Source organism: Polyergus mexicanus, unplaced genomic scaffold, assembly GCF_030449975.1.
Source record: "Polyergus mexicanus isolate NDT 795.1 unplaced genomic scaffold, iyPolMexi1.0 SCAF_14, whole genome shotgun sequence".
Lineage (NCBI taxonomy): Eukaryota > Metazoa > Arthropoda > Insecta > Hymenoptera > Formicidae > Polyergus > Polyergus mexicanus.
In genome coordinates this window covers 3661048-3686493 of record NW_027223334.1, presented here as the reverse complement: position 1 = coordinate 3686493, position 25446 = coordinate 3661048, and the positions used below count along the sequence as shown (strand labels likewise).

The 25446-nt window shown below is 37.9% G+C and overlaps 6 protein-coding genes and 1 long non-coding RNA gene across 10 annotated transcripts; 4 read left to right on the top strand and 3 right to left on the bottom strand.

Moving 5' to 3' along the window:
• Positions 1–25446, bottom strand: LOC138939287 (uncharacterized). 4 transcript variants are annotated; one of them, XM_070306941.1, is made up of 5 exons: positions 25164–25445; positions 24964–25059; positions 1040–2266; positions 893–953; positions 1–769 (listed from the first exon to the last, which is right to left on the bottom strand). In XM_070306941.1, exons 3-5 carry the CDS (start codon positions 2264–2266, stop codon positions 504–506), a joined length of 1554 nt encoding a protein of 517 aa, XP_070163042.1. In that variant the 5' UTR covers positions 24964–25059; positions 25164–25445; the 3' UTR covers positions 1–503. The 4 variants fall into 4 exon arrangements, with proteins under 4 accessions (XP_070163042.1, XP_070163040.1, XP_070163041.1 ...); XM_070306939.1 differs by having other exon boundaries at positions 1–805; positions 25164–25444; XM_070306943.1 differs by having other exon boundaries at positions 631–769; positions 897–953; positions 25164–25446.
• Positions 7779–10637, bottom strand: LOC138939535 (uncharacterized). Its single transcript, XM_070307397.1, has one exon. The coding sequence runs from the start codon at positions 10635–10637 to the stop codon at positions 7779–7781; it is 2859 nt and encodes a 952-aa protein (XP_070163498.1).
• On the bottom strand, positions 11970–12519 carry LOC138939360 (uncharacterized). The gene is made up of 4 exons (XR_011447831.1): positions 12447–12519; positions 12262–12351; positions 12123–12176; positions 11970–12034 (listed from the first exon to the last, which is right to left on the bottom strand). It is a non-coding gene; the product is annotated as an uncharacterized lncRNA (long non-coding RNA).
• On the top strand, positions 17322–18012 carry LOC138939534 (uncharacterized). The gene is made up of 2 exons (XM_070307396.1): positions 17322–17860; positions 17913–18012. Exons 1-2 carry the CDS (start codon positions 17322–17324, stop codon positions 18010–18012), a joined length of 639 nt encoding a protein of 212 aa, XP_070163497.1.
• LOC138939533 (uncharacterized) lies at positions 18428–19411 on the top strand. Its single transcript, XM_070307395.1, has one exon. It carries the CDS (start codon positions 18428–18430, stop codon positions 19409–19411), a length of 984 nt encoding a protein of 327 aa, XP_070163496.1.
• LOC138939532 (uncharacterized protein F54H12.2-like) lies at positions 20148–21488 on the top strand. Its single transcript, XM_070307394.1, has one exon. It carries the CDS (start codon positions 20148–20150, stop codon positions 21486–21488), a length of 1341 nt encoding a protein of 446 aa, XP_070163495.1.
• Positions 21594–22719, top strand: LOC138939531 (uncharacterized). The gene has a single exon (XM_070307393.1). The coding sequence runs from the start codon at positions 21715–21717 to the stop codon at positions 22717–22719; it is 1005 nt and encodes a 334-aa protein (XP_070163494.1). The 5' UTR covers positions 21594–21714.

Genomic DNA, 25446 nt, shown 5'->3' with positions numbered 1-25446 from the left:
CTCTGTATGTATACATTTATAAAACTTATATCATTCTTAATCGTAAGAAAATCAGAAAAGAAATATTTTTAGAAACTTAATGTATAGTATACTGTATACTTTGTGTTTTTAAAATAATACTATGTATGTTTTAACTACTATTAACGTTAGAGTTCATAAATTACATTTTTGAAACTTTTTGCATTACATTTATGTTTTATATGATTTTTTTTATATCTGTCTTAATAAATCATTAAACTTAAATAATGAAATATATAATTATATATATTACATTCAGAAACATGAAACACATACACAAGTATGTTACGTTTAAGTATGATATGTTTAAGTATGATATAGTAGTCAAGCATATTATGTATTACATATGTATAAAAAGAGGAGGTAAAGAAAGAGAGAGGGAGACAATCTATCATATAAATATATATCTATGTTTCATGTTTCTGAATATAATATATATAATTATGTATTTCATTATATATACCAAACAATATTAATTGACACAATTATGAATTTGATAAAATATTTTCCTTGTCTACATCTCTCTCTTCGATGTCTCTTAGTTTGTTAAAAAAAGAAAGTACTTTATATTTGGTTGCGACCTTACGTGATTTTGTACCAGAGATTGGATGAATATTCAAAAAATACTTCTGTATAAATTCCAAAGTGCATGCACAATGTGTAGGATATTCCATGTTAAAAACATAGTACGCAGACATCAACATTTCCAGAGCTTCATAAAAACAATATGTTCTCTCAATCTGTATTGCTTCTATAAATAAATAAAACATCCGGTGTTCCATATCATCTATAACTCACAACCAAGCACATACACATAAAAATATGATAATTACAATAATTTTAAATCTAAGATAATTCTAAAATAATATATTACCTACGATTACAATGCATGGTGCAGCAATAGATGCTTCAATTTCTTTCAATGCTGTCCCCTCCTATACAATAAATTAGTTACAAAAATCGTATAATATCGTATAATATAATTAACAAACATAATGATATATATTCAAATGAGACTTACAGGATATGTTTTAAATAATAAATAGAAGTCTTCTTTAAAATGTTTCATTATGATCTTGATTAATTTAAGCTCTATTAGCTCAGTTGAATTAATAATTTCTTTATAATTTTTAAGATGTCCATAGGTAAATATTTTTTTCTGTTTCTTTAACATTTGTTCTTTTAGTATACATATAGAGTGTCCCATTAATTTGTGGTAATGCCAGAATAAATATTTTTTTTGTAGAAGTATTGGCCATGAAGTCTTAATATTTTGAATCGTAGGTGGTTTATGGACATTATTGAGAAATAAACGTTGTGCAGGATATGTTACTTCAAGATATAAATAAATTTTCTTTTGAATGTCAGGATCGCTTTTTAGATCATCTTGAAGGATTACTTGCCGTAGAAATTCAGTTTTATCTTCTATTATATCTTCTGTTTCTGATTCAACATAATTGTCAGGCTGCCAATTGCTGCATCCAACTTTGGCAGATAAAACTTTTCGTTGTTTTTTCAACGGTATATTTAAACTTCGGCTTAAAGATCTTTTCATGTGTGGTCTATTAAGATAGCAATTTCTATCACGAAGTTTTAAATATAATGTGTGACCTCCATCTCCGAAACATTTACCATCTTCATCCATATCCTTGAATGTTTGAGGATATTTTTCGATTACCTTTTTAGCTATTATTTTGAATGCTTTAGATGGAATAAATTCTTGCAGATTCCTCATCTCGGAAACTATACGATTTACAACAGTATGTATTACATATTTGCTGCGATTTCCTACTTCTAATTCTTTAAGCACTGTAGATTCCAAATTGTCCCAAGGTATACGAAATCTTGTCCAAATTTCATTATTATCTGATTGTATTTTAATATGCGATACAGTTGTTGGCGATGAAACATGTCGTGTACTTGATGAAGATGAGAAGATAGACATGGAATCACTATGTATACTTAGGGTATCGCAGGATGCCGTACTGTGTAATTCTGTCTCATTTTGAGGTGACCAAAATTCTTCTGATTGCAATAACATAAAAATTTCGCCAGAACAAAACTTTAAAACATCATTTATACCATCAACATTTGTACCATCCTTCTCCATAACAAGAGTGGAACCATTAATGCCAAGCTTGTTGTTACTTTTTGTAATAAGTTCAGATAACATATTATCAGATTGATTGATCACTAATGAGATTTTTTGTTTTCTATTGGCCGACCAGACTTTAAACAAATAAGACATCTGTAAAACAGAAAACATACATATTTTATATATAATATTAAAAATAATACTAAACGATAAGTATCACTAAAATATTACTTACATAATCTCATAGATCAAGAGGTGAGTATTTGAAGATATAAATGGCAATGGAATTTAAGTGAGTTTCGAGGATAGGATGTGGAGCGAGTAAAGCAGAGTATGAAAACAAAGAGATTTTGTCGATTTTATGTTCTTGATCTTTAACTTCAAACTGTTCATATATTCCAAAATCAGAATTATATACAACTTTTATTGTGGTACCCAGAAAATATACATTTGTATAAGAATTATTTATTAAAAAATATTTGATTTTGCATATAATAAAGTAATCATAACAGTCTTTTCCTACGCAGATACACATATTTGCTTTGTATGTAATGCCTTTGAAAGTAATTTGTGAAGCTATATATTTAAAATTTTCGTTTCTTTTTTTATCATAAAAATAATTTGTTATAACGGAGGAAATATTGTTACTAAAATTTTCCGGAATATATTCTTCTGCATTATCCGCTATTACCAAAGAACAGTATATATTTTTTGGAAGTTGACTTTGTAAAAATTGATGTTTATATGATAACAATTTTGTTATGTTCTTATAATTTTGCGAGTGCCTAATAATGTTTTTAAAATATCTATGTTTGCTTTCAAATCGTAAAGTCCATAAATGTTTAAGCGGGCCAAAAGATACAATTAAAGAAGGATAATGAGAAATATAATGATGCTTTGGTCTTAATTTTATGTTTGGAAAACATTTTAATCTTAACAATAAATATTCATTGATTTTTTCTTGCAATAGCGCAACCTGACCAAAGGATAATGCACAAGCGAAAATCAAAGAACAGATTTCTCGAAGATGCAGTATTAATAACCAAACATCATTTTCAATATTCTTAATTGAGTCAAAGATAGCTAAAGGAAGTATCAGTAATAATCTTTTAATTTGACTTGCAGTACCTGCAATTTTACATGAATCTTTTATAAATGGAATGCTGTTGTATTCATTTTCATTTATGAATTTAATTTTTTGCAATCGAGAATTTAAAAAGTTATAATTAAACCATCCCTCTTTAACAAAATATTTAATACAATACATAAGATCATAAGGAATAATACCTTCTAAAAGATCATGAGCTATACAAGGCGGCAATCCTGGATTGCACACATGAAAATGACTAAGTTTATTCAAAGGTGAATCTTGCTTTATGCCTTTTATGATTTTCATAGTTTGTTCCGCTTGTTTTACATATAAATTGTAATTGTCTGGATTTCTATTTATATTTTTACATACATATGTTAATTGTAATTGACTTTGAGTTGTGTCACAAAAACGGCAAAAATATTCTGAGGAATTAAAATTTTCTGTAAAACCACCTATTTGATGACTACCTAAATTGTCGCCTAACATAGCTATTACAGTACCAATGAAATTAATTGATTTATTTGCAACAGAAATAACTACTCCATTTTTCTCTAAATTTTTTAAATCATTTATTAAGGGTTCCATTACCTTTTCCCAACGAAAAAACGTGATATGTTTTTCATAACATAGAAAAACAAGCTGTATATGTTCAACTTTTGACCTTAGATAAGCAGGTAAATTTCCAAGGACCATATATAGACCGACAAGTTTAAACTTTTTTTTTGAGGCACCTAGCGGATTACATACTTCAAATGCATCTTGATATAATATAATTTGTAATGTATTTTTATTTCCATGAAGAAAATTATTATTTTTTATTACATTACCACTTTGTATATCAGATAACACATTATCCCAGTCAGCCAGGTCTGTTCTAACAGATATTGCCAAGTGCTTGCTACAAATTATTGTCAGCAAAAAGGCTACAAATTTGGTACAAGAGTTGTTATTACCGATTAAGCTGGCAGATTGCCGCCAAGAATCAAGCAAAGCTTGCTAACATAACTACACAGCAAATTGGCGACAGAAACCGAGCAAAGCTTGCTGACATGACTGACATCAGATTGTCGGCAAAAACTGAGCAGGATCTAGAGTGCGCAATTTGATGGCAAATTGGCAGCAAAAACCGAACAAAATCTGCAGCTTATTACAAAGTATTATAAAATAGTTCAGTCGCTTATCGCTATGCGGCGCGTTATTCATTATCTATACCCGTATTCAAATTCTTGTCATGAGTGTATATAAAGTCTACAAAATTCTAATAATATTATAATATATATATTTCTATCAGTTCAATTTTTGACATAATTCTTATACAGGAAATTCAGATATTGAATTGATTTTTGGCAAATCAGACAGATAATTGTTCGATTTTCACTTATTCAAACAATTTCTGTCCAAAAAGATCTTTAATTTTATAAATTAAGTTATTTGAATTTACTTATATGTTTTAACATATTAATATATGATTTTATATAATGTCTAATTATCTAATGGTCATTTTATGACCAAAACTTATCATCATTTTGTTACTTAGGATTAAGGCTTTAAATCTATTTAAATATATACTTTTACATGAATGGCCAAAAGCTGCAGAATTTGTTCGGTTTTTGCTGACAATCTGCTATCAGATTGTCTTGCGCAGATCTTGGTCGATTTTTGCCATCAATTTGACGTCAAATCATGTCAAGCTTTGCTCGGTTTTTGCCGTCAATTTGCTGTCAGGTTATGTCAACAAGCTTTGTCACCAAAACACAAGCTTAATGCGGACACAGATGGCACTGGATTTGTTACCAAGTTTTGAGCGAATTTGATGCCAATTTGGCAACAATTTGTTATCAAATTGCTTACTGGGATTATTACAGGAATTATTATAAGAATTTAAGCAGAACTGTCGGATATTGGGATTAGTTAATAAAACTTCTAAAGTTTTCAAAATTGGAACGTAATGGTAATAGCATTGTTTGTGATTGTTATCAAATCCTAAATTTATTTGCACGGGCATTACAACCTGAAAATGTTTTTTAAAATATACATTTCTCGAATAAGTACTTCTAAGACAACCATTTACAGAACTATAAATGTTCGAAAAAAAATTATGGTTACTTTGAAACATATCTCTGATTCTTTTTTTAACATCATTTTGCAAATCACTATCAATTAAAGCAGTGATAAAGTGCTGCTGAGGAAATTCCATTATGGATGATATACCATCTATTATAGCTTGCAAAGTACGTTCTGTCAAAAAATATTTTGTAATTAAATTTAAATACAATTGTGAAATAGCTCTTACATAATCTGCATCATTGGAAAATTGATTCAACATCTCTTCTTCTAAAAAAGCAACACAATTATCACTAGTATCAATACAATTATCACTAGTATCATAATCTAATTCTTTATGAGCATCATCAGCAATGTATTGCTTACACAAATTCATATTTGAGTGATGTCTACATATGTGTACTGCATAATTACTGACTGTTTTGAAAAGTGTTTTATCAAAACAAGCTGGGTACCCACAATATATCCCAATTTTACTTTGCCTTATATGACGATATAAGTGTCTATTAAAATCTTTTCTATTTGTGAAACAGACATTACAATCCTTTTCTTTACAAAGGTAAATTATACCTATTTGTTTATCGCAATCTGTAGTATGCCATCTAAGAACATGTTTTTTAAAGTTAAAATATCTATTAAACTGTTTTCCGCAACCTTTAAAAAAACAGATTATTTGTAAATGAGGCATATTTTTATGAAAAGTCTGATGCTTGTTGTACAAAAGAATAGAAAGAAACATGAAATTACACATTTGACATTTTAGCATCTTTGATTGAAAAATTAATTCTTAAACCAGAACGAAAGAAACGGTAAAATTGTATAAAAGTAAAAAGGGAAAAAGAAATTGCCGTATTTAATCCAAAGAATAACTGTAACAAAATTATTATATAGAATTACAAAAAAATAATAAAATTTTGTGAATGTCAGTTTCACACATCCATATAAGCATTCATTGATTTATATTGATTGTTTTAATATCATATGAGTAGTTAGTGGGCACTATGGGGCGTCAAAACAAACCCCCACTCCTCGGCCACTGGCGCCGACCCCTGCTGTGCCTGTCTGGGGCCCTCCCCCCTAAGGGTGTCTGTGGGAAAAAAGTGGAGGGGCCTCGTGGACGTCTACGAGTCAAATTTCCATTTAAATTTTTTATTTTTTTATTTTTTTTATTTTTTTATTTTTTTTTATTTTTATTTTTTTTATTTTTTTTCGGTCGCGTGAACATGCTCGGGTTCGAACCTGGGTCCTCCACCTCTCGAAACAGGGTCCTAGTATGCTGAGCTATCCGAAAACTTATTAGAATAGAAGTTAAATGTAGTATTTATGGAGAGTAGTTCTTTATTTTTTTTATTTTTTATTTTTTTATTTTTTTTTATTTTTTATTTTTTATTTTTTCGGTCGCGTGAACATGCTCGGGTTCGAACCTGGGTCCTCCACCTCTCCAAACAGGGTCCTAGTATGCTGAGCTATCCGAAAACTTATTAGAATAGAAGTTAAACGTAGTATTTATGGAGAGTAGTTCTTTATTTTTTTATTTTTTATTTTTTTTATTTTTTTTTTTTCGGTCGCGCGAACATGCTCGGGCTCGAACCTGGGTCCTCCGCCTCTCCAAACAGGGTCCTAGTATGCTAAGCTAGCTGAAAACTTATTAGAATAGAAGTTAAACGTAGTATTTATGGAGAGTAGTCCATCGCTAAGATAGGGGTCCTGGCGGTCCGATTGGTTCTCCCCATAGTGCCCAGTTCTCCGATAGGTTCCGGCGGTTCCGTCGATTTAAAAAAAAAAAAAGTGGGTTGGAAAAACGAGCCAAAAAATAGTGCGAGAGAGAAAGCGGGCAAGATGTCTGCCGGAAAGCAGACGTGACAACAACCGACAAAATGGCGATTGTCGAGACTGGAGATGCGTCTAGACATAAGGCATCCAACCTCCCCTCCCCTTACGGAAAACCGAAAGATATCGTGCGGTATACAACATCGTCCTATCGCCCCCCTTAGAGGAAAACCAGGGGAGATGTACGCTATATGTCGCCCACCCACTTCCACCCTTCCTGTTGAAAAGAGAAAGTTGGTTAAGGTACCGCTAGAATAAACTAGATGCTATGACGTGGTAACGAACACGTGCGTGCATGTACGGGTACGTTTGTCCGAGGGGGGTGCGCCCCGCTGCGCAGATAGACATACGGTAACAACATCGCTGGAGACGTTAGAAAGGGTCTTGGAATATATACGGGTACCTGAGGCTGATTGACGCTGAGACTTAGGGCAGAGTCTATGACGTCACTGAGCCGTCGGGAAGAAAGGAAGGGAAGAAAAATATTTTTCACCTGGTTGCTTTAAAATAAAAAACATCATTATATTTATATTATGCGGAAACATTGTACATTGAAAAATTTACATATAATTTAATATTTATTTACAAAAAGATTATTTTCACCGCTGCGGAAAGTACACAAAAGTATATTACGCAATATAGCAATAAAAGAGAGAGTGTCGAGAAAAAATAGAAAAATCATTGATCGGATACATAACCATACGGTAGCGAATTTCGACTATCGATAAATCTACGTTTTAGTAATACGGGCTCGCATACTTTAGTTTCGTCCCGTGTTACGATCTCGTGAAACGCGGTACGACGAATTGCTCTAAAGCATAGATTTATCGAAGTTTTCGGCAATTCTTCTCCGTTCTTTTCATTTTCCTGTGCTCTCTCTTTATTTAACAATAAATTCTTAATGCTGTTAAAATTAACCAACCGAGAGTTTTCATAGTTTAGAGTTATGCCCTTTACTTTACAGCATTCACGCGTACGCCCTTCCGGCATACGAACAACATAGGCATAAAATTTTAGGCCACCGGACACGAACGCCTCGATATAACTACCACGACCGTAGCTTTCGAGCTCGTCCGTCATGTCACCTAGAAAATTCCCCGTATGCGGTTCATACTCATTCGGTTTACCTGTGCTTACGTATATACACGAATCAGTATCATAATATAACACACGTCGATCTAAACGTTCTAAATATTCATATAATTTTAAGCGCGCTTGAGCCGTCGTATATGCCGCTATCGCAACATTAGTTATAGGTGAGGGCGTGACGGCCTCTTGTCGCAATCGCCACGAAACATATATTACATCGTCGTTCACGGGTAATATATCGGTTATCTCATGCTCGCTACTCGTCAGTAACGTCAGAAAACGATGCAGTGTTCTCACAACCTCAGTATTCGGCAAATTGGCCCGCTGGCCGAATTTTCCCCAAAATGAATTTAAACAGAGTTTTGCAACTGAACGTAAACCAGGGTTCAGCGCGACGTTACACTTATCGAGAACAATACCTTCGGTTTTTTCGTACTCCCGTAGATACCGTTCTTTAGCGTCATCGTCGTCTCCGCATTCCCCCGGCCATCCGCTTGCTTCTTGTTTTAATTGTAAGAATGAGTTTATATATTCGGCGAACAAACCGCCTTGACGAGATGCGCGATCGAATTGACTAACTTTATATTGCCAAATCTCGCTTACTGCCGTCACGAGATAACCCTTTTCGACTGCCTTTCGTAATTCGCACGACACCCACGTACCCTCGAATTCCCGCTCATTAATGCTGTCGTGCGTGCAAGATGTCTGCGCAAATGTTTCGCAACAACTACGACATAAGGCGAAAAGTAATTTTCCGCGTACGCGATACGGGAGTACAGGGTGAAAGAGGTTGCGTGGTGGAAGCACAGTACAGCGTATAAGACCTTCGAGCGAATCAAAATTATAATTTGGAGCTATTCCGATTAAAGAGGCGCATTCTTTGCCAACATAAATATCTGGATGTCCGATCGGGAAAGCGCCTGTCTTCAATACATACGGGTATAAAGAGCATACGTCTACGTAATGTATTTTCTCTGCACCCGTAACTTCGTATCGAGTCACGATATTTCCCGTACGGCCGCCGAAAAACGCATCGCGAGGGTCGAGCGGTGATGTTTCCACCAACGGATGGTTTTCGAGATATTCTCGCATTTCGCGATTCTCGAGCATATCCCGATCAAAAACGCACTCCCATTTTTCCGTCACTATATATCCCCGTTGTCGAAGGCGCCACGAGATCGCGAGAGTTTGCTCGTATCGCGAAGCAATCGTATCACCATGATCCGAAGACGAAGAAATCGCTCTATCGCGATTCGAAGGAAAGCAAGTCGGACACCCGTGCCAAAAGCATCCGTGAAATTGTAAAATATGACGCTGTGTCGTCTCAACAGCGGTCGTTTCATAATATCCGTCGACGAGCGTACCATCAGCCGTACGATATTCACGCGCACGCCCCGCATGTTTTATAGGATGACCAATTTCGCGTTCCAACCATACCAGCCATTGTAGAGCTTTACGCGAATAATTGCTCGCTTTTCTATAACCACCGGAAGGAATAATGCCTATTTCCTTTTCGCGCAAAAAGTTTTTACGGAAAACGGTCATACACGTCGAGGCGATAGTGGTGCATTCCTCGAACGGACATACGTTGCCGCGGTTTATAAAAATTTTTCTGAATGCTATACACGCGCGTCGAAGAATGTCTACATCGGTACGACAATAGCGAACAATTTCTTGTTGAAAGTCGAATACGGTGTTTTTTCGCGTCATGTCCGTATGCCATGCGAGAAAGCGTTCGCGTTCCGAAGTCTTCATGTTTTCAGGAGAATAATATTTCGCGTCTGGTAACGGTCCGACATACGTTTGATTTTCGACAGTGTTAAATAAATGCGGAAAAGTGCCTTTATCCATAGAGTCCCCTAGGCCAAAAGCTTTCGGTAATTCAGATAATCGCATTGGCATATAATTAGCACTGTCGATGAATTTTGTATTTCCTGCTGATAACATTACAATTTTTGTACCGCTCAAAATTATTTTCGGCTCTAAATAATTCCGATTTTCTACGATGTATTGAAGAATAAACTGCGCGTCGAACGCTTTCGCATTATGTGCTATGCATATGATCTGGTTAAAACGTTTCGTCCTTCGCGTTGCGAATTCGACAAATTGTTTCACTGGATCATGTCTGAATATGAATTCGCGTATCCCGCACCATCGGCATCGCACGGACATGTCGTTTTCTTGCGCACATGCTTCGCAAATCTGTTGCGCTACGCAGAGGGTAGGTACATGTTTTTTCACGTTCATCGTACCTTCGAGCGTCTCGTCTTGCCGTGTTTCGAAATCATAAAATATAAATGCCACGAGGTTCTTTTTGCTCTCGTTTACCTCTTCGCCAGCAGCTTCTTTACTCTTTGTTGTTCCTCGCGTATCCGATATCAACGTAGTCATCGCCGTTGACGAGGACGGTTCGGTAGAGGAACTAACTGCTTTGCGAAGAGGTTGCATATGACATAAATGATTTCGAGATTGCGGCGACCGACATAGCCTGCAGTAAGAAATGCCGCATTCGTGTTTCGCATTCGATTTAACCGCGCATCCGCATTCATTGCAAAATCTCACGACATTACAAACACTCGCGAGCGTTCTACCGTTATACGATTTTTTACTACGATGACGATCGAAACATTTTGCACCGTAAAATGTTCGATTACATGAATCGCATTTCACAGGCGCAACGGAATCGACGCATGCCGACTCTGCGACACAGCGCGGACATTTATTCAAGCACCGATGACCTATCTCGTCCCGAAAACTTACATTACACGTCGTACAATAATTACGAGAACCAGCGGCTGCTTTTAAATTTAAAATAGGATTGTAATGTCGCGAGCTCTCGTAATACATTATATTTAATCGGTGCGACGATTCCCGTCCGAGAGAAGCGAGTATTGCGGTTCCGTCGTACATAGGTTTTTCTCCGAGACCGAAAGTACTAAAATTATATACAACTATCGCGATATTGTCAGCGGCGAAATAACGTTGGAAGCGTTCGATTTCCCGAATTCCGCAGCCCTCTTCAGGTATCGTAACACCGACATCCTGTGCTAATTGTAACGCGAGTTCCCGTTGAAGAGGGGATCGCGTGCATCTTACAGCATTCCATTTTTCATGTAATTCTCCCGTACGTAAATTACCGCGTTCGCAATAAATTTTCGCTACAACAAGAGCCCGGGGAAAACATAAATTATCGGAATTTTTTATTGTTAGTATCGAACGCTTCGCAATATCTTCGCGTGTTAATTTCACACGTCCCCGGCCTGAAGGAACCGTAACGTTAAAAACTCGAATATCGAAGCGTTCCGCAATATCGAGACCACCCGCGCTCTGTGCTACCGAACTCACAATTCCCCAAATATCTTCATGCGTCAAGTCACGCGCAGGACGAAAAGATAATCCGGCAGGACCATGAGATAAATCCGCAGAATGAAAAGATAACCCCACATAATCGCCAGATTCGCATGAATTTATCGCATATGCGTGAATTTCACGGAACGCGTTTTCTAGTAAATGATAAATATCTCCGCCTTCAAGCAACGGTCGAATCGCGAAACTCGCTTCTCTTCCGATTATGCCGAACCTCCTAAATTGTCGCCTATTTTCCGCCAATAAATCAACGTAATTAAAATTAATATCGCCGACCTCATGACGTTGTTGCTCCTCTTCCACCTCCGGCTCCTCTTCACCATCTTCTGTCTCCGACGAGGGATTACAGCGTTCTTCACCGACGACTTCCTCTTCATTCTCATCCACGTCGGTTACTTCCTCGTTATTGCAGAACAGCGCTGTTCGTTCTTCAGGAGTCTCTTCTTCATTTTGGCCACCACCACCGCCACCTCTCTGCACTGTCGAAACAAAAGAAAAATTTAATTATAAATAAAATAAAAATTACATCTACGTTATTTTTATTCTTTTCAAAATTTTGTATCTCACCTGGTGATGTCGTGATATCAGCTTCGCTGTCGTTTTCGGCAGAGCGTGCTCTTCCTAAAATTTAATATTTTATCAATATTGAATATAGAATCAGTATATAAAGATTAATATTTTTATTTTATTTTTATGCGAAACTTACTCGAAGTTCCTGTTTCGAGCTCTTCTTCAGCCGGACGCTTTCGAAGCTGAGAGGGAGTCTCTCGCCCATCAGTCGCAGATGTGTTTCGATCTACAAATTATGATTTTGAAAATTTTGATTAATCACTGTCTAACGTATTCGATTACAATACAATTGTGCAATATAAATAAAATCATTTTGCTTACCGTTTAAGCGGTTTCCACGATGGTTTGATAGCAGGAAGGCTATAAGGCCGTCTGCATCCTCCTCCTCGTGGTCAAATGCCTCGCGCATTTCTACTATCTCACCCGCGATATGCAACAACTCGGCATAATTGCCAAAATAGCCTAGTCTATATAGCACAGCGAGTATAGTATTCGAACTAGCACACGCAAATGCCCGAAAAACTGAATAATTTATTTCCGCCGATTCGTCCGATAACGCTGATAAATAGCGTTCACTATTTAACGTAGACGACAAATTCGAGCCTATAATTATGCATTTACCTAATAGCTCTTTAAGTCCAGCCATTTTTGCCACTTGCTCGCGAAATACCCGATATCTCTATTTTCCACGGTACGACTCGCGTTACTTCGGTTGATGTCGAACTCGAAATTAGCTTTTTTACTTCGGCACGGAGAATTTATTTAAACGCATATCCCCACTTTTTTCCAAAAAGGAAAAGTCTTTGAAAGATTTAAAATTTTTCCTTTCTAGGTAGTTAGATTAGATTAGTTCGAAGAAAACAAAAGAACGTCGGCAAAAGAACGTCGACAAAAAGAATCCCTGTTTTCCAAAAAGGCGATAAAGTAGACAAAAAAAATATTTTATTTTTTATCACGTTACTATCTTATTTACTTACTTTTATTACTTTTGTTATAACGATCCTAAAGTAAAAGCTTTGTAGCGATAAACGTTTTTAAAAATTTTCGTAGAAAAGACGGGGTTATGTCGATTAGAAAATTACTCCTTTATAAAATTTTTTACAATATAATCTCTTACAATACAATCTATAAAAATTTATTACACAGGTGATAAACATTTATTTACGCTTTATAATATATTGTAAATGTATTTAGAGAAAAAAAGTTTAGAGAAAAATTTTTCTCTTGTAACGAATCTAATTTCTAGATGATTCTAGATGTTTTTCCGCGTAATTTTTAGCCAACTGAACAAGATTGAACATGAAAAATCACGATTTTTCCTGTTATTTAATTGTCTATACAAACTTTTCCCCCCACTTTTCTTTATATTTCGATATATAAGTAGCGCGAGAAGATGTAAATCCTTCCGAGAGTTTCCCCGTATGAAGTCTTCATTTCGGCTGCGTTACAAGAATTCGGCATTGTTGTGTCTGCCTGGTGTTCTCTCAGTTTTATTCAAAAAGTAATAACAATGGCTGCCGCGAAAGAAGTTTCCAGTGATCAAAAAAATCTAACCGATTTTGTTAAATCTACGCACGTTTGTGATATTAGCAAATCGGACAACAAGTTCGACAACGTTAGAAGAAACGAACAGCGATACTTATTACTATCGACAACGTATGCCCTTAATTCATCGTGTACTAAGAAGCTACATGTGGGCTTGCAAGCAACAAATGAAGGTTATTTCGCGCCAATTGTTAAATTATCGGGTAATTATGCAGACGGAATTTGTCTCGATGCCGGCACCTGGCAACAATTTCAACTCAACATGGAGCAGATAGGACTGTACTTGAGTGAGAATCAAAAAACCAAACCAAGTCCGATTATCATCAACAATATTTCCATCGGCTTCACCACCGCTTACGGGACGCGGGCTGTGATAGTGACTTACAAGGAAAATGTGGAACAATCCGCGAGTAATGGAGAGACGGAGGAGCAAGCGCAGCCACCCTTGAAGAAACGAAAAACGCACAACGTCGCTATTGTGATGCAGAAAGCAACTTTTCTCGGCATGGAAAATATTACAAGATGTGTGGATGCTCGATTGTCACAGCTAGTTTCCATCACCGACGCCGTCAACACCTGCGCCAATTACTTAATGAACGAGATAGAATTAAAACTCCCAACGGCTTACATAAATCGTGAAATTATAAAACTCATAGTTAGCGATAATTTTCAAGAAATTGAACGCAATGTACAAACGCAAATAAGAGATTTAACCTTTTTAGATGTATATTTCAATATTGTATTTGAAGAATTACTTTCGCTCGGCTTTAATGAAATTGTACGTATAATTTTAAATCGTAATTGTTAATTTTATAAAAATAAAAAATAAAAAATAAAAAATAAAAAATTATTATCAATAAATATGAAATTTTTCCCACCTTAAAAATCACAGACTATATTTTTCCTTTACCCCTCTCTAATATTTCCTTTACTTCTTTACTTTGCGCATAGAACATTCTATCAAAAATAATATCAAATGTTAGTCGAACGCTAAACGAGCAACTTATTTCTAACTTAAGCGTCCACAGAGCACCGCTTATAAGCTCGTAAGCAGCGGTGCTCAAAAAACGCTGAAGCGAGCGCGTCCCCGTGAATACGCTTATTAGCATCGTTCCCGCGGCTACTTATCAGCTAATCGGCCGCGGTGCTTTCCGCTCGTTCACGTACCGGGAAACGCTAGCGCGAGCATGCGGCCGCCGCGGTGGGCCTTCCGGAGCGCGGATAAGCTTATTACTCTCAACATATATCTACATATTAAACATATTCGATGCACGTATTTTTGTTATTGTTATTAAATATTCCTGATTACTTTTTTATTTATGAGAGCGCGCGTAAACGCCAAATCGTTCATTTCGCAAAATGGATGTACGGTGGAAACATCCTTGGACGTCGATCGTCTGCGGGCCTACGGGATGTGGAAAAACAATTTTCGTGAAAACGTTTCTTCGTCATTTATCCGTCATGTCGGATGTTCGATTCGAGAGAATTTTATTTTATTACGCCGAGTGGCAAGATGCGTATCAACGTTTACAATGCGACGCGAGTGAAAAAGAAGAAGAAGAAGAAGAGAAAAGAACACAAAAAACCGGTTACGATAATAATGCTATGGTAAAATCGAAGAAAAATATCATCGAATTTCGCGAGGGGTTACCGCGTCCGGAAGATTATTCCAACGATGCGCTTTCGCCAAAATTAATAATAATCGACGATCTTATGAGGGAATCTTCGTCGTGCGACGCTATCGTAGATCTGTTTACCAAAGGAAGTCATCATAAAAATCTCAGTGTTATACTCATCTCGCAAAATCTCTTTCATCAAGGTCGCGGACAGCGTGACATATCTCTCAACGCGAATTACATAGTAGTTTTCAAAAATCCACGCGATCGCGCTCAAATACGTCATCTAGCGCGCCAGGTATATCCCGATGATCCAAAATTTATGGAAGAAGCCTACTATGACGCTACATCGAGACCTCACGGGTATTTATTGCTCGATTTGAAACAATCGACTCCAGACGAATATCGCTTTCGTACGTGTATCTTTCCCGACGATACGCTGCATTACGCTTACATTCCGCGCAGATCGAGCAATAGAAGCGGGGGCGTATAAAGGATAAAATTCCTGTTCGCAACTTGTCAGTCGTGTAATTACAGCGTAATGGTGAAAAAAGAAGATCCCGATAAAAAGCTGACGTCATCGAATAGTGCAATAAAGTATGCTAGACGGTCTATCGGAGAGAGAAACATATGTCTTTTAAAAACTTTGTGTCATTTGAAAAAAAATCAAAGAACAGCATTCTTACGTGCCGCTGACAATAAACTCATAAAGTGCATTCAAGAGTGCATTTTCAATACGTTAAAAGGTAACGTACCGCTTCGTTGTAGCGATAAAAAGCGATTAGCCAAACATAAAACGGCCCTACGGCGTGTTGCGGCAAAACAAGGTAATTGGAAGACTAAAAGAAAATTGTTAGTACAACGAGGTGGATTTTTACCCTATCTTATCGGACCTATACTAGGGGCTATATTATCTCGGATTATCAGCGAATGAAAAAGAAAAATACAATCCTATACAGCCCGTACATTCTAGGAAAGATAATAAAAAAAGGAAAGTGTTATCAGCTGTATTTTGAACAATGGAGAGAGCTAAGAAAATGGTTTTGATATCTACCGAAAATCTTGAGAGAATGCAGCGAATGCAACAGCAACCGGAAATGACATCTATTGCGATGACTGATAACTCGTCGAAGAAAAATACTGGAATATCAAATGCGGAAAATGTAAATAATAATAATAATTCAGTACGAACACCGGGAACAGCTTTATCGCGACTCGATGCGGAGATGTGGCGTATTCTCAACCTCACGACTCCTGTCGACGATGACAAAAGATGGAAATTGTATAAGGAAGTACTCCAACGCTATCTTCACTTTGCTCGGGAAGCTAAAAAACGCTTACGCGAGGATGAGCAGGATAACGACGAGGACATTAATGACGAGCAGAACGAAGACACGAATTTGGATGTCGACGATAACGAATTTATGGAAACGTCAGCTTTAATTAGCAGCGACCGCGGTGACGGGAGCGCTAGTAGTAGTAGCAATAGTTTCGGGAAAAAACGCGCGCAATCGGCTGAAATGATCAAAAAAATACTCGGTAGTGTACCGAAATCTTATCGTGACAAAGCGCGTGCGATATTAAAATACTTGATCGATATTCCGACATCTAAGATTAGCTGGGATAGACGAGGACTCGTAACTATAGACGGCGCCGTCGTAACGGGTTCGAATATCGCGGAACTTATAAACGACGCGATACGCGAGAGAAAAACATTTAAAGCAACCGGAAGAATTCAATTTGCTCGATTACTGCATGACATAGGCACTCCTTCCAATCTCATAGGAAATAATGATTTATTATATACGTTCGCCCGATCTCATCGTATTAAAAACGTGGTTCCGCGCGGAAGTTCCACTCCGAAAACTTCGACCGAGCGTTCAAAGTCGTACAGCCGTAAGGTAGACGAAACGAGCGAAGGAGATACGCTATTTGTATCCGCCGACGAGGACGAAGACGACAAAACATTAACGAGCTACGCAGATTCTCCGACAAAGAAAAGAAAAGGATTGCTCGACTGGAGCAAACTCGAATGATGGAGCTCGAAAAATTGTATTACAATCCCTCGCACTATGCCGGCTATTCGGCGACGACCAATTTATCGCGAGCCGCTAAACCGAATTTCACACGTAACGAGGTCATCGATTGGCTTAAATCGCAAGACGCATACACGTTACATCGTCCGGTACGTCGAAAATTTCCACGCTTACATTATAACGTGACAAATATCGATGACTTATGGGAGGCCGATTTGATCGATATTCGTAATCTCAAGAGTTATAATGACGGTTATTCATATCTATTAACGGTTATCGATGTGCTTAGTAAATTCGTTTGGGTAGAGCCTTTACGCGACAAAACAGCTGCCTGCGTGGTAAAAGCCTTTAAACGCATATTCTCGAGAAACAAAGAGCGCCTACCCGTATACCTGCAGACCGACAAAGGTAAAGAATTTATTGCTCAGCAAGTACAAAATTTCTTAAAAGAAAAAGGTATTCGATTTCGTGTAGCGCGTAATCCTGATATTAAAGCAGCTATAGTGGAACGCTTTAATAGAACGCTCAAGGAACGGATGTGGCGATATTTTACGCACAAAAATACGCGACGCTACATCGATGTTTTGCAGGATATCGTTCGCGCTTACAATCATACCCGGCATTCCACCATCAAAATGCAACCTGCAGTCGTTACGAGAGAAAATGCTCGAAGCGCGCGTGAAAATATGAATCGTTGCTGGAACCACGACAACGGCGATGGGGCGAAGAAAAAGAATCGCGGACAAAAGGCTAAATATAACGCGGGCGATTTCGTGCGTGTCAGTAGAGCAAAAGTAGCCTTTGAGAAAGGATACGAGGCAAAGTGGAGCGAAGAAATATTTCGAATTCACCGTGTTCTCGAATGGAGAAAACCGCACGTATACGAATTAAGCGATTTAGCGGGCGAAGTTATAGACGGAATTTTTTACGAACAAGAATTAGCATCTGTTGTTAAAAACTTGCGAGAAGAAGAATTTATCGTCGAACGTGTGATAAAAAGTAGGGGGCGTGGTAACAATAAACAATTATTAGTTAGTTGGCAAGGATATCCTTCAAAATTCGATTCTTGGATACCCGCTTCGAGTTTAAAATCTTTGAATCGAAAATGAGGGAGGAAGGATTTTATATGATTCTCCCTAGTAATAGCAGTATGCGTTTTTTTCCGGAGAATAAAACCACATGTTTCACTACTGAATTGCCTCAACGTATAGACTTGCAAGGACGTTGGGAAGTAGCGCTCACGGAGATTCAATTTCCGACTAGCTTTCTTCATATACGCCCTGGAGAAGGATTCATAAGATTTATAAATATTCAAGAATTCACGATAGGCCCCGAAAAAAAGAAAATCATCGCTAAGAAATCTGAAATACCTTCGGGTATTTACTCAAGTTTGCACGATATTATAGAAGCTGTGAATTACTCTGCAAAATCCGTGGGTTCGCATATCCTTTGGCAATTTGGAGCTATTATCGGGCGCAAAATTATTATGAAACTTTCCTGCGACATTATGAAATGTGATATGATTCATTATGTAAATTTTTCCGAAAAACTTTGCCGAATACTAGGCTTCGATACGCACAATAAGCTCAATGCTAGTGTTGTGGAGCGTTTACCGTTATGGCTTTTTAGCGAAACCGCCTTCGATATACAGAATGGCGATGAGAAAAATGATAAAATTGAAAATAATGCCGGTACATCGGGCGTTTTACCTGCCTGGATTTATGACGATGTTGAAATTTATACATCACCATTTTACGTATTTCCGCGTGAACGAGTAATAATAGCCGCCGAACCAGCTAGTTTGTTGCGCGGTATTCCCGACAAGCTCTTTGTCTATTGCGATATTTGCGAGCCCTATATTACCGGCGATGTGCAATCTCCTCTTTTGCGAATAGTCGCACTTGATGTTGGAAATGATTACGCGTTCGCGTCTACTCAAATAAATCATTTCTCACACACTCAATACATTGCTCTGCGTCAAACGTCTTTTCGCACAATCGAGATAGATATAAGAGATCAACTAGGACAGAGTATACCATTCGAATTTGGAACGCTGACAGTGACATTGCACTTTAGACGTATCGAGTAGATAACATAATAATAATAATAATAATAATAATAATAATAATTAGAGAGCGCGATAAAAAATTAAACGTTAATGGATTATTATTCGACGTATTACGACGAGTTACAAAACGGCGGCAGTCGTGGCGGTGGAATTCCGCGAGTTTTCGTCGGATCGCCCTATCAACGAGGGCACGGTATTGGCAGTTTTCTCGGAGGACTGTTCAGACGTGTATTGCCTTATTTAACCAGAGGGGTACGGGCTGTGGGGAAAGAAGCTTTACGGGCCGGTGTTAATATAATCGAAGATGTTGAAAACAATATGCCGTTTAAAGTAGCGGCTAAGCACCGATTTGAAGAATCGCGCGACAATCTTAAGAGAAAAGCTAAAGAAAAAATAAGTAGTCTGATGAAGGGCTCAGGTTATAAGTCGGATGCAAAAATGCATGTAGCTCAGTTTCCTTTCGGCGGGCTCAACACGCGCATCGCTAAATCCGCGACATTACGTAGACGACGCCAGGCACGTAAGAAAAGTTCGTCAAAGCGCCAGACGCGAGGGAAAAAAAGAGCAAATACAAAAACATCGAAAAATAAGAGAAGAAAAAAGCGCCCAACAGTGAAAAGACTTAAAACATCCACGAAACGACGTAAAACTGCTAGAAAGCGCACCGTATCCGACATATTTTCTTAAACGGCGTATATTCTAAACGCATCTAACAGTGAGAATTACAACGACGACAAAAAATTTGCGGTAAATAAGCATGTCCTTTCTTCACACGCATTCGAGCGAGTGTTTAAAGAGTGAACTCGATCTCTTTTCTTTACCTCCCACGCAAACAAGTATCGAGAGTTCGCAATGGATTCATTACAAACCCGTGACTTCGCTCTCGGACGATTCTCCGATAGAATTCGTCATTCCGGGTCACGGAGAAGAATATTTAGATCTCACGCACACCATGTTAAGTCTCCGCGTACGCGTAGAAACACCGGGCAATTCCACGGGACATACTGCGGGCACATCCGCCACGGCCACTATAGGCCCCGTAAATCATTTACTTCATTCCATGTTCAATCAGATCGACGTGTATTTCAACCAAAAGCTCGTGTCGCCTCCAAACAACGCTTACGCGTACCGCGCGTACATCGAGGCGTTATTAAATTATTCTTCACCCGCAAAAACCTCCCATCTAACCTCCTGTCTATGGGACGCGGATACACCCGGTCAAATGGACGAACCGATGGAATCAAAATCGCCAAATTCCGCTCTCGTGAGACGCGCGCGTTACATTCACGGCGGGCGCGCGCTAGATCTCGTAGGACATCTCCATTGCGACGTTTTCAATCAAGACAAATTTTTAATTAACGGTGTAGAAGTACGCTTGAGGCTCGTTCGTTCGAAAGATTCGTTCTGTCTTATGGACAGTAACGGTTCATCGGCGAAAGTTCATATACTGGATGCGAGCTTACTCGTGAGAAGGGCGAAAATAAGCGCAGGATTATTACTCGCGCATGCTAGAATGTTGAGTAAAGTTACGGCTAAATATCCGCTCACGAGAGTCGAAGTTAAAACATTTACGATTCACAGTGGTGTTGTGGGTGAATCTTTAGATAATGTAATACTGGGTCAACTTCCGAAAAGGATAATAGTCGGCTTTGTTAATAATAAAGCGTTTAATGGCGATAGAAAATTAAATCCGTTTAATTTCAAAAATTACGGAATAAATTTCTTCTCGCTATACGTCGACGGTATGCAAATTCCTAGTAGACCGTTACAACCGGTTTTCTCATCGGAGGAACCGCTTTACGTCGAAGCTTATCAAACTCTCTTCACGGGAACGGGCATCCATTTTTTGAACGAAGGAAATTCTATAAGTAGAGATGATTATTCCAAGGGATACACGTTATTCGCTTTTGATCTCACGCCCGATCTGTCTGCTAATTACGCAGGGCATTGGAATCTCGTAAGACATGGTAATTTGCGATTAGAAGTGCGATTCGAGAAAGCTCTCACTGAGACCGTTAATTGTATTATTTACGCCGAATTCGATAATGTAATAGAAATCGACTCGTCTCGTCAAGTCATCGTCGATTTTGCCGGATAGATATTTATCACGCTCAAGTATTTGACTGCTACAACGTAATACTCGGAAAATTTCCCTCCTTTTTCTCCCCTCCACATTCGATCAAAATGCCAGGAGCATAAAATATCAAAAAATATACAATATAACAGAAAAGAATTCAGTTTCATTCGAGACACGAACGTCGACGCTTCGCGAGCAGTTTAAACTATTATAACCGCGCTGTCGAGTGCGCTCCAGTCTTCGCAAAATGGATATAGTCATCGACATACAAGGTTTCCGCGATGCCAATGCGAAGTTTATCCCCAAGGAAGTTGCTATTATCGCGCTTGATGCTCCATTCGTCGGACATTGGATTATGATGCCCCCGCATTCATTTGGCGATTTACCAAGAAATGTAAGACATGAAAATAACTGGCTTACACGAAATTATCACGGTATTGAATGGTTCGACGGTGAAGCTAATCTGAAATATTTTACATCGCAACTACGTGAAATAACAAGACAGGCACGACACATTTACGTCAGAGGTGCCGAAAAAGAAACCTACTTGCGGAATCTACTCTCCAGAAATATATATAATTTGGAAGATATTTCTCCCGCATTCAAAAATCTGTCAGAGGGGGAAGTGCGTGGACGATATTGTGGTTATCACGGATTTCGAAAATTCGGTATATTTCATTGCGCATTACGCAACGCATATAAATTAAAATATTGGCTGATCGAGCGAAATAATATCGTCTACGGCAATACGGAAGTTAGTACTCAAGCTACTTGTGGTTCTCCGGATAATTGGAGTTTAAACGTCTGCGACGACGACGACGACGACGACGACGACGACGACGACGAGGAAATCAGTAGCGCGTATGAGATTTCGCGCGATAGAAATGAAATAGAGAAAAAAAATCTGCAAAAATCCGAGCGATCAATAGAAAAAGAAGAAGAGAAATTTGAAAAATCTGAATTATCGTCGACGTTGGATAGTGACAAGCTCGAAGCAACTACTAACTCCACACAAGCCGACATTGAAAACTCAGCGTTACAAGTCGGCACGATCAAAGACGCACTACCGAAGGAGGTAAATACCGAAGTTATTGAATATATAATACCGCTCGTTCGTTCGCCTCCTTGTCAAAATAATGAACTCTCGCGAAATTCTACAAGCATTACGTCACATCAATGCCAGGCATGCGGGAGTTTATCCAGCCGACAGAGTCCCGAGGGTGTGGACGAGGTCGACAGCCATCGTCGCTAATACGGATGACCACAATCGACCTGGAGAACATTGGGTCGCCTTCTTCCTCGACGAGCATGGTACTGGCACATACTTTGACAGCTACGGAATACCACCCTTGCACCCCGGATTTCTCCTCCGACTTCGTCGAAACTCCGTCATTCATCGTTGGAATATTCAACAATTACAAGGAATTTTTTCTCAAACATGTGGACAATATAGTTGCGTATTTTTATATTATATGTGCAACGGTTATGATCTTAATCGGTTTCTTAGTCTTTTTACCGAAGATTGTGAACATAACGATCGCTTAATCGTACACTTATTTCGTAAAATTTTTCTTCGCGAAAAAAGTAACAAGTGAAACATTGTACGCTATGCGCTGCCTTGTTTAATCATGTAATTCGAACTGTAATACGATATAGACGTTGTACTCCTATGTAATATCTTAATTATATACATTAAGAATATTGATTTATGTAAAATTAATAACAATAAATGTAGGTTTTTTTTTTTTTTACTTAAATTGTTTAATTTTTTTCATACACTCTTTCCTCATCTCATTGTTGTGACGTCATAGACTCTGCCCTAAGTCTCAGCGTCAATCAGCCTCAGGTACCCGTATATATTCCAAGACCCTTTCTAACGTCTCCAGCGATGTTGTTACCGTATGTCTATCTGCGCAGCGGGGCGCACCCCCCTCGGACAATCGTACCCGTACATGCACGCACGTGTTCGTTACCACGTCATAGCATCTAGTTTATTCTAGCGGTACCTTATCCAACTTTCTCTTTTCAACAGGAAGGGTGGAAGTGGGTGGGCGACATATAGCGTACATCTCCCCTGGTTTTCCTCTAAGGGGGGCGATAGGACGATGTTGTATACCGCACGATATCTTTCGGTTTTCCGTAAGGGGAGGGGAGGCTGGATGCCTTATGTCTAGACGCATCTCCAGTCTCGACAGTCGCCATTTTGTCGGTTGTTGTCACGTCTGCTTTCCGGCAGACATCTTGCCCGCTTTCTCCCTCGCACTATTTTTTGGCTCGTTTTTCCAACCCACTTTTTTTTTTTAAATCGACGGAACCGCCGGAACCTATCGGAGAACTGGGCACTATGGGGAGAACCAATCGGACCGCCAGGACCCCTATCTTAGCGCTGGACTACTCTCCATAAATACTACGTTTAACTTCTATTCTAATAAGTTTTCAGCTAGCTTAGCATACTAGGACCCTGTTTGGAGAGGCGGAGGACCCAGGTTCGAGCCCGAGCATGTTCGCGCGACCGAAAAAAAAAAAAATAAAAAAAATAAAAAATAAAAAAATAAAGAACTACTCTCCATAAATACTACGTTTAACTTCTATTCTAATAAGTTTTCGGATAGCTCAGCATACTAGGACCCTGTTTGGAGAGGTGGAGGACCCAGGTTCGAACCCGAGCATGTTCACGCGACCGAAAAAATAAAAAATAAAAAAAAATAAAAAAATAAAAAATAAAAAAAATAAAGAACTACTCTCCATAAATACTACATTTAACTTCTATTCTAATAAGTTTTCGGATAGCTCAGCATACTAGGACCCTGTTTCGAGAGGTGGAGGACCCAGGTTCGAACCCGAGCATGTTCACGCGACCGAAAAAAAAATAAAAAAAAAAATAAAAAAAATAAAAAAATAAAAAAAATAAAAAAATAAAAAATTTAAATGGAAATTTGACTCGTAGACGTCCACGAGGCCCCTCCACTTTTTTCCCACAGACACCCTTAGGGGGGAGGGCCCCAGACAGGCACAGCAGGGATCGGCGCCAGTGGCCGAGGAGTGGGGGTTTGTTTTGACGCCCCATAGTGCCCACTAACTACTCATATGTATATATTAATTTTTTTCTATTTGTGATAATATAAATTTAACAGTGTGAATAAATAAATATATAATATAATAATAAAAGAATTATATATACATATAAAATTATATAAAATATAATAAAAAACAATATGCATTTTTCATACAGTCATTTCAGTGAATATGTATGTACGAATTAGTGTTGATGTAAATGTTGGCAAAATTTAACAGCGTGATTTAATTACATGTGTATTTGTGTTTATGCGTGATATTGTACGTTTGTATATGATGTGACGTATGTGTTTGTATATGTGTGTCTGTGTATGAGCAGTATGGTGTATATGTTATTTATGATCTGCGTTATGTGTGATGTATAATGTGTGACCATAATCCAGTATATAAAAAAAATGTTCCTTTATAAATAAAAACTTACTTTTTTTTGAGAAGCTTCTCTGAACTTCTTGAATTTCGGCTAGCGCCGATATAGAGAATTTGCTTTATAACTGCGTAGAATCTTTTTCTTCCAAATCTGTTGATATTTTTCAAGATAATAAAGTTTATGTGATTTTTTTCATTACATGCGTGTTTGTATTGGTGCATGATATTGTAAATTGTTCTTATATAAATACTTACTTTCTTTCGAGAAGCTTGTATGGACTTCTTAAATTTCGACTAACACCAGTATCGCGAACTTGTCTTATAATTGCATATGATCTTTTTCTTCCAAATCTCTTGATTTTTTTCACATGTTTCTTATGCACAAATGTCTTTTTATATTGATTAGCTCTAATTGTAAGTCTACTTGTGAAAAACGTTAACTATTAACACAATTCTATATTCACACACTAAGTGAAAGAGACAGCACGTTACTCTTGCATGAACCTGTCTGTGCCATGCCAGTTTCGAGACGCTGCCA